This window comes from Vigna unguiculata, chromosome 8, assembly GCF_037176805.1.
Source record: "Vigna unguiculata cultivar grain cowpea cultivar isolate G323 ecotype 2 chromosome 8, ASM3717680v1, whole genome shotgun sequence".
Taxonomy (NCBI): Eukaryota; Viridiplantae; Streptophyta; class Magnoliopsida; order Fabales; family Fabaceae; genus Vigna; species Vigna unguiculata.
In genome coordinates this window covers 10759059-10768278 of record NC_140799.1, presented here as the reverse complement: position 1 = coordinate 10768278, position 9220 = coordinate 10759059, and the positions used below count along the sequence as shown (strand labels likewise).

The following is a 9220-nucleotide window of genomic DNA, read 5'->3' as shown; positions in this document are numbered from 1 at the left end:
GTCTTCATGAATAATGACTTAAGTTATTGTTCCCTATATGGCAAAATTTAAAAGGAGTTTAGAAAAATTTTGATACTGATTCAACTATGTTATAATTAATACACCCATCTCTATGATCTTTTAAATAGTTATTAAGATTTAAATAGTTTTATAACGTATTTAAATAGTTATTCCACCTTAAATATTTTAAAAGATCACAAAGCTTATGTCCCTACCATTATACTATACCCTACTAAGGTATACAACTCATCACATAAAAATTCGAGGTGGTTTCATGTTCTTCGAGAAAACATAAAATAAAAGATACCACTTCGTTAAACTTTCTGACAAAATATTCATAAACACACTCCTCACATTATTATTATATTTTTTTTTATGTGTAATGTCATGTCTAAAAACTTAAAAACTATAATTGCATATACGTATTTCAAATTGTACTCATAATAATAATTGCCAACTTCTATTTTTGTGATTGGATTTCGAGTCTTCGCATGAAAGGCCAGCAACTACTACCACTCACTTCATGCCTGCATCCCAAAAAATAGTTATCGGTCAATTTTCTGATAATAATATAATAAATTCTTAACAAAATAATTCATGATTCAAACTAATACCTAATATTATAGAAGATCTTAAGCCTAACTGTTATTTATTATACCTAAAATGACATAAAGAAGTTGTTAGTTGTTACCATGTTCAAGCAATGATAACAAGTGAACTGGAATTACTACTATCTATGTGCACACAAATAAATAGTTTTTACTGTTGTTCGGCAATCTGTGCTATAGATTATTCATCGGAACAATAAAACTTGTTGTGATGCAACAAATCAACAATTTATGTTGTTAATTAGAATCTTGGTGTCCGACAAAAATGTACCTAGCTCACGAACATGACCACTCTGTTTTTTTTTATTTTTATCCACCAACAACTGAGCACTGCAACATTTGATTTGATTTAAAGACCTTAAAAGTTACGCCACCAAACTTTATCAATTAAAAGACTACAACAGGTGGTGCCTTTGACCCTTTAACCTCCGTGAAGTAAGGCCAATAAACCGACAATGCGTGCATACTTTTGTTTACTTTCATTGACTTTGTCATTTACCAGAGACACACAAGCACATATTTCCCAAGAAACACAATTTCATAGAGGAAACAACTTACTGTTGTGATTACTGTCAAAAAAAGTATTTTGAAAGCTACCGATTTCATGTTTCTGTTTCTGTTTATTATGCAGCAGGAGAACTTCTATTCAAGATTATACTTAATAAAAACAGATAGGTGTTCTGAATTTCTAAAACAAAGTATAATAAGAAAACATACCAGTTACTTTAGCTTATAATTATGTTTTATGTACGTGTTTCAAGTACAGCCAGAAACCTTTTCTTGAAAGTTAACATATAGTATTACCATAAAAGTTTTTACATTAATTAAGAATTTATCAAATTGCTAATACTTTGGAAAAGTACAAGAACATTGAAATTTCTGCAGAATTTACTGATAAAAATCTAGACCATCAGTATTAATTTCCTTTATGCATTTAACTGCTAACTTGATGTTAGAAACTTGTTGATCATGACATCATTCACAACAAATCAAAGTCCTCCATCAAAATTCATAGTCTTTTTCATGCCAAATTCATACCATTTCAATTTCTATGGTTTCAAGATTCAACATGTAAACTCAATGTCCATTTGAATTGGTTTGTTTGAACATACCTGCTGTTACTTCTGCTACTACTGCTACTGTTGCTGCTAGCAGAACTCTTCATGCTTCCACTGTTAATGCTGGAAACACCACTATCACTGTCTCCACGAGATGCTGAAAGGCTCTTCTTCCACCAATCTTTATCAACACCCTTAGCAGATCCATCGGAAACCGATGTTCTAGGAGACACCTTGTTTGGACTATTATTCACCAAGGCCTCATTCTTAGTCTTCTTTTTGGATCCCAGAGAAATTGGAAACACCATTTTCAAATAAAATCCTCCACTATCAATTTTCCCACTTCTCTTAACCTTAACCTGACCCTTCTTATCAACCATTCTAGCATGCACATTTTTGTTGTTCAATTTCACCCCTTCAACTTCTTTAACCCCTTTAACCCCTTTAACCCCTTTCACCCCTTTCTCTTGTCCAACTTCAACCCTGGGGTGTTCCACCAGATCTTTGAGAGAAAGCTCGTAGCTTGACTCAGGCATGTTCTTAACCATTTCCATGAGCTCCCTTTGGCCTCTTGCAATGGCTTGAGTCTTGGATGCAGGGGAAAGGCAGCGGTAGTGGTTTTTCCGGTGATGGGGACTCTTTGAAGGACTCGTGGACCACAAAGGAGGGGAACACATGCCAGATTCATCATCCACCTTTGACCCTGTTCCGAATTGCACTTCCATGTCGTTGCAGCTGTGACAATTCTTGTAGCTTTTTGGTGCTTTCTTTGAAGCTACTGAACCAGAGTTTGTGGCTCCCCAAGCGTCATAACTATGAGTTGTTGTGTGTCCTTTTTCATTCGACAGAGGAAAAGAAATCGTGGGTTGTTGGTCTCTTTGTGGATGAAACATGTTACAATAATAATGAGGGTTGTGTGGTTGGTTTTGAAAGGTTGGGAGAGTGTAGCAGAGGATTTGTTCTTCACAATCACAACAAGTTTAGCTTCAAGGTGATGGTGCTCTTTGATTTCTTGGAGACTAAGATTTTTAAAAGAGGGAAAGAATAGATTGAGAGAGAGAGAGAGAGAGAGAGAGAGAGAGAGAGAGAGAGAGAGAGAGAGAGAGAGCGTCCTTAAAGTCAAGGGATTCTAGATGGAGTGACACGTGGGCCTATTCCTCTCCTTGTTTCTTTTTTACCCTGGTTTTGTTTTTAACCACTCTTTGTCTTTTGCATTTTTTCTCCCCTTAAAATGAATCTATTTAATTTTTTTTATCAAAATAATTATATTTTTATTTTAATTTCCAAACTGGACTTCTTTAAATTCAGGAACCAAATTCTCATTATGAAATAGTCTCCAATTTCGTTTTCTTTATCAAGTTTTAGAAATAAAAAGGTTGTAATTTTGTCTATCGAAAATCGATTTCTTATAAATTTTTTTTTTGTAGAGCGGGTATGTTAAAAATTTGAATTTTATATTGGCATTTTAATTATGTTTTTAAAAATTAAAAGGAAAAAAAATTAGTGGTATTTGTTCATTGAGAATTCAGTTTCACTCTCCATAAACCGAATTTTCAACATCTGTGGACGATAATGTTTTTAATTTGTTAAACTTATTGAAGAAATTTAATTGGAGTTAATATTGGGAAGCAATATTCCAAATAATTGTACAAGATATTGTCTTCTTAATGCTCATCAATCCTAATTAGGCTTGTCTTAATATCTGACCAATTGCACTTATTTAAATATTAAAATTTGTATTATAAACATAACTATTTAAAGTATTTATTAAGTTATTATTAACCTTCTAATATAAACCATAAGCTTCCTCAAACAGGAGAAGGAGTTGGTTTTTCCTACGGTTCTATTGGGGCATCGTTTTTCATTTTGAGGTCTATGTCTTTTCCTTCAATGGCCATGCCGTCCAAGATTGTTTGTACTGAGTGACAGAAAGGGGAGTCGTAATCTTGTGTTATAGGATTCCATAATCATCTTTTGGTCTCCATGGATCTTAACAATATCCCAAACAAAGAGGGAAATTTCATCACGAGGTGAGGGATAGACACCACAACTCCTAGCATATTAAGCGATGGTCGGCATAACAAGATGTTTTAGGATGTTTTAATATCTATAACCAGATATCATATTGATATTGTCTTTGTCAAATTACCCTCTTCAAAGGTGGTGTGCAAGTGAATGTACCCTTTGGTTGACACTCTCTCCCTAGGGAAGCCATATATAAGCTCGTCATAAGGGGTCATGGCGTCTTCTGGAAACTCCAGCTTCTTATACGTCTTCCAATACAATGTATCTATTGAACTACCTTGATCAATTAAGATCTTTTTGACAACAAATTTTTTAATCTCCACCGTTATGACCATAGGATCATCTTGGTAAGGATCTACTATTGTAAAATAAACATTCGTGAAGGTGATATGAGGCATTCTCTTTCTCCTATGTGTTCTAAACACATCATGAACTGACTGAACGACCCTCGAATTTATCTTCTTGGCCGAAGACAACACACCTCCACCTACAAATCCTCCTTATATGGTATTGATTGTACCTGTCATATGGGGTCTATTATTTGAGCACCTTTCCCTACATTGAGATGGTTCATCCTTTCGGCCCTCCTTTTCCTTCTCCCTTCAACTTTCTCGCCTATCATCAATCCTCTTATAACTAGGTCGCGAACTGTTGCGTCTCACGAACAACTTAAGGTGCTTGACCCATATTATCTCATCAACCTTATCTTTGAGTGTTATGCACACGCGCCTATGGTGTGGCCATTGTTGCGATGGTACTTGCAAACTTACTCATATCGGCATTGGGCGGGTTTAGAGATTTTCTGGTTAGTGGTAAAAGGTTGGTCTGCAAAGCTTCTTCTAACACATGAGATCTGGGTGCATTTAAGGGAGTGTATCACTAGAACCAGGTAGGTTTAGGATCCCTCTATTAGGGACCACCATTTTGAGTAAAATTAGGATCAACTCCTTTGTTTTTCAATTGGAATGTTCTCAGCACGGATCTTATTCATGTACTTTCTTATTTCTTCCACCTGCATGAATTTAGAAACTCGCTGCCTCAACTCATCCATGCTTACGGGTGAGTACATAGCCAAGTCATCAACAAAGGTCCTTACCTTAGAGTTGTAATCATATAGTGTCATATGACCTAGAGATACAACTTATTAATCTTAAGGGAAATTGTGTTGAATATATCAATGAAGGATAAAAAGGGTTCCCCTTTCTCTTGCTTGATATTAAGAAGAGCGAGGGAAGTGAGATCATGATGTCGGCTAGTGGCAAATTGTGTTGTGAAGGATGAGGTTGTGAAGAGGAGTTGTTGGTCGCCCCATGGTCCTAGGGGTTAGATTATACCCGCTTTCCTTCATTCCAGCGCTTCTACTCCTTGTAGACACCATAAACGCTTTTCTTCACAAAATATAAGGTGGCCCAACAGTGGGCACCAATTATTCTTACATAGTCGAAGTTATATCTTGTAAAGATTCTAATGCACTTCAAATCCTCTATCTCAAAAAAAAAACTCAAATGCCTATGTCAACCAAGTGCATACACATATAATAAATGCAATAAATAATGAACGTAATAATGTACCTTGTGTACTGTGCTATTTATAGTCTCTTGATGGGCCTTTTACTTGTATAGGCCTAGGCTATAGGGTCCAGTTACTTGTAAGTCAGCGTGTGGTCAATAATGTGTCATCCTGGTGAGATTGGTAGGGGTCATGTCCATTTCGGCTTAATGAGTCGACATATAGTTGGTTAGGAACTTTATTGGGTCGGGTACTAGGTTGACTTGGCCATATACAATACATAGGCAAAAACTACCTATTATGAAAAAACTAAGCAAATACATAGACGAAAAAAGGTAAACCACTTGCAACGCTAGTAGAAAACTAATCTCAAGAATCCAATTCCTCTACATATTAAGAGACTTATTAAGTAAATCGCTCAAATCCTCAAAAGGTCTAAAAATCCTTTAATGCTTTTTAGAAATCCTTGTTTTTGAAGATTTAGTATTTTCATTGGCCTACTCCAAGGTTTCCTTGTAGTTTGAACACCTCATCATCCTCCTACAAATGGGAGTGACATCCTCCAAAGAAGACATATCAACTAATGAATCAGAATCCACTAACGCACCACCACCAGTAGAAACATCTAAATTCTTAACAGTAGAAGATTCATGCATAACGCAAACATTATCATGATTTGGCATAGGTTGTGACTAAGCAATAGAAACCACAAGATCCATCACAAGCACCATAGTCTCCACCATAGGCTCAACCAACAGCTCCACCAAAGGCTCTGCCACAGGTTCCACCATATATTTGTATACTCGTTTGTCTATAACAGAAACTACATCCAATTTTATATCAACACAATCAAGTTTCACTAAGCAAACTAACACCGTAATATACAAACCAAATATTATTTAAACCTTGACCATTTATAGCTAAACAACTGAGTATTTTTTTTTTGAAACAATAGTAACTTATAATCAATTATTCTTTTAAACAGTGACCAGTCCTAGCTAAAATACTTGATTACAAAGTGATCAAAGGATCATAAGGTTGCTAACTAAAAGAAAGTTAAGATCCTAAGTTGAATATAAGGTTTAAGTTTATTCTTGTTAAAGAGAATTAAAGTTTTATATCAAATAGATAGATTGCAAGCTTTGGATTTGTTTTTTATCTTCAATAATGTTGCTAGTTCATTCATGACAGTTGATATCCATAGGATCTTGTTTAAAATCTCAAACAATTTTAATTTGTCCTAACTTGCATTAAATTTCAATAAAATATTATTGATGAAATATATTAGAGAAATTTAGTAATAATAATATGAGATTAAAACAAGAAATGTATATAACTACATTAAGATTGAACTCCATGTATCTTCTTCAACTATAGTACCAGTGATTAAATATATAATAATGTAGTTATCCAATCTCATTGAATGTGCATGGTTCATTCTAAATCAATTACTTCAGTTTATAAATCTAAGAATTTTAATCATAGATAGAATCATCAACCACTAATGAATTATAACCCTTACTTTAAGTACTAGACTTGACTTAACAAAAGCATTCAAATTTATTCCTAGTATTCTAATGGGTTAGATAATATGATTATACATTAAATTTAAGATTAGTTTCCCAACTCAATACCATTTAAATAAATAAGTTATCGGTTCATCAAATATTCCAGCATAAATATATATAAATATATATATATATATATATATGTATATATATATATATACACATATATATGCATATATATGTGTATATATACTATATGTATATATACATATATATATATATATATATGTATATATACATATATATATATACATATATATATATATATACATATATATACATATGTATATATATACATATATATACATATGTATATATATATATGTATATATACTATATATATGTATATATATATATATATACATATATACATATATATAGTATATATACATATATATATATATATACATATATACATATATACATATATATATATATATATATATATCAGCAACAATGCAAAGAATTAGAATAGACTACATCTAACGTCAATACAAAAGAGTTTAGTTACTTGTGATGATTAGTCTAGTTACAAGCTTATGGAACTATTGTTTCCCTCTTTTAACTATCTTAAAAATGTTAAGAGAAAGCTCACTAAAATAAAGAAACACTATATTTTAATATAGATAAAACTTTATGTTAAACTATATCTTTTAGTACTCAAGAGCAGATGTTTCCTCTTATTCAACGTTTCATTGTGACTTAAGCTTTTACTTTGGTCTTCAAGATTGAAGTATCCTCTCTTGAAAGCCTTTCTTTAGGTTCAACTCTTCATCTTGGTGCTCATGATCTCCATATTTGATCAATTTAGGTTTCCTTTTCTTGAGAGTTTTCTTCCATGGCTTGGCACCTCACTTTACTGCTTCGTTAAGACTAAATTTGATTTTTTTTTTGTAACCGCCTTTCAACACTCAACATGAGTCTTGAAGCCCAGTTGCACAATTCTTTTCTATTTGTTTTTTTGTAAAAAGTGTTGCGTTTTCATTTATTAAAATCACACTTAATTAATTCTCAGTACTACATTATTTATTTCTAAGGTAAAAGGGTCTGATTTACTCAAGAATATCAAATTCATGCATTTTAATTGTCCAAAGAATATGTAAAATAAAGTAAATAGGACACTTATCAAATCCCCCATAACTCTTTGTTTGCCCTTAAACAGAGCATATCAATCTATACATAATGATTTAAAAGTAATTTTGTATTAGTTGGCTCACATTTTTGGACATTGCTCATAGTACCAAATGATGTTCATTTAAAATAATCAAGGCACAATGCCATTTTGTTTCATTGTGTATGCGTGTGTGTGTGTGTGTATGTGTGTGTGTTCAACTAATATGTTTTCAATGAGTTTAAGCAAACTAATATGATTAGGAACCTGATCACTGCAAGGAGTAGGCAAGTCAAAGTAGAATTAATAGACTAGTCAATGCAAGTACAACAAGGCAGTAGACGCATATCTGTTGTAGACGAGTCAAAGTCAACTCATAAAATTGAATATCCCTATTAGACGAGTATAGTTGTCAAAATGGGCCACCAGGCTTGACCCGACCCACCACGGATTGGTCATTTAGTGAGTCAACCCAACCCAGCTCACTTATTAGTAAGCCAAAAAAATAGGAACCTGATCCAGCCTACTACAGGTTGGTGGGTCAAACAAGTTGACTCACTACCTCAATTAAGTGAAAAAAAAATACAATTTTTTTTTCTTCAGTCGTCCCAAAAAACTAAATTATAATTGTGATTAAAATCTAAATAAACTTCAATAAAATTCAAAATAATGTTTAACCCAAATACAAACCAAAATCACAAAAATACAAATTAACGAAAAAAAGTCACAAGTTTATAAAAGAAGAATAAAAAAGTAATAGTATAATGACAAATCCACAATTTGAAAACATAAGAAACAATAAATAAACCATATAAATGGTACAACACCAATGATGGCAAACACACTTTCTTTGTTTACATAAGATATTTGTTTAAACACCACCAATGGATCAAAATGTCAAGTTTTTCATCAAATAGATATTCCACTACTATAAAAAGAAGCATCAAACACTTGTTATTCTAAAACTTATATCAAACTAAAAAAGAAAAAGAAAAAAAGTAAAAGAAAAAATTACCTTTAGTATGTGAAACCAGTAAAAGAAATGGTGGCATGGGGTTCAAGAGCCTTAGCAGCAAGGGAAGCTTCAACAGATGGAAGCTTTATCTACGGGTGGGTTGGTGAGCCAACCTGGCTCACCACGGGTTCAACCCGGGTAAGTCGGGTTCTTGGTAGACTAGGACAAAAATTAAACCGTACTGAAATTTATAAAAACGCGACCCACTTTGACAACTTTATGGACGAGTACTTCCATTAGACGAATTAAATAGAAGGTTGATCAAATTAGTAAAGTCAAAACATCCATTAGACAAGTATATCGGGTTATCAAAATAAGAAGATTGC

At 33.0% G+C, this 9220-nt stretch overlaps 1 protein-coding gene across 2 annotated transcripts; it reads right to left on the bottom strand.

The window, feature by feature from the left end:
• Positions 1-294: 294 nt before the first annotated feature.
• On the bottom strand, positions 295-2736 carry LOC114193259 (patatin-like phospholipase domain protein). 2 transcript variants are annotated; one of them, XM_085665386.1, is made up of 3 exons: positions 1721-2736; positions 615-658; positions 295-527 (listed from the first exon to the last, which is right to left on the bottom strand). In XM_085665386.1, the coding sequence occupies exons 1-2, from the start codon at positions 2557-2559 to the stop codon at positions 646-648; spliced, it is 852 nt and encodes a 283-aa protein (XP_085521512.1). In that variant the 5' UTR covers positions 2560-2736; the 3' UTR covers positions 295-527; positions 615-645. The 2 variants fall into 2 exon arrangements, with proteins under 2 accessions (XP_085521512.1, XP_027938790.1); XM_028082989.2 differs by lacking the exon at positions 615-658 and having other exon boundaries at positions 1721-2732.
• Positions 2737-9220: the final 6484 nt, after the last annotated feature.

Excerpts from the sequence above, each read along its gene's own strand:
- LOC114193259 (XM_028082989.2), bottom strand. The coding sequence starts at position 2,559 with ATGTTTCATCCACAAAGAGACCAACAACCCACGATTTCTTTTCCTCTG. Across the intron at positions 528-1,720 it reads AGTAGCAGAAGTAACAGCAG|GCATGAAGTGAGTGGTAGTA; the intron begins GTATGTTCAAAC and ends TTTGGGATGCAG.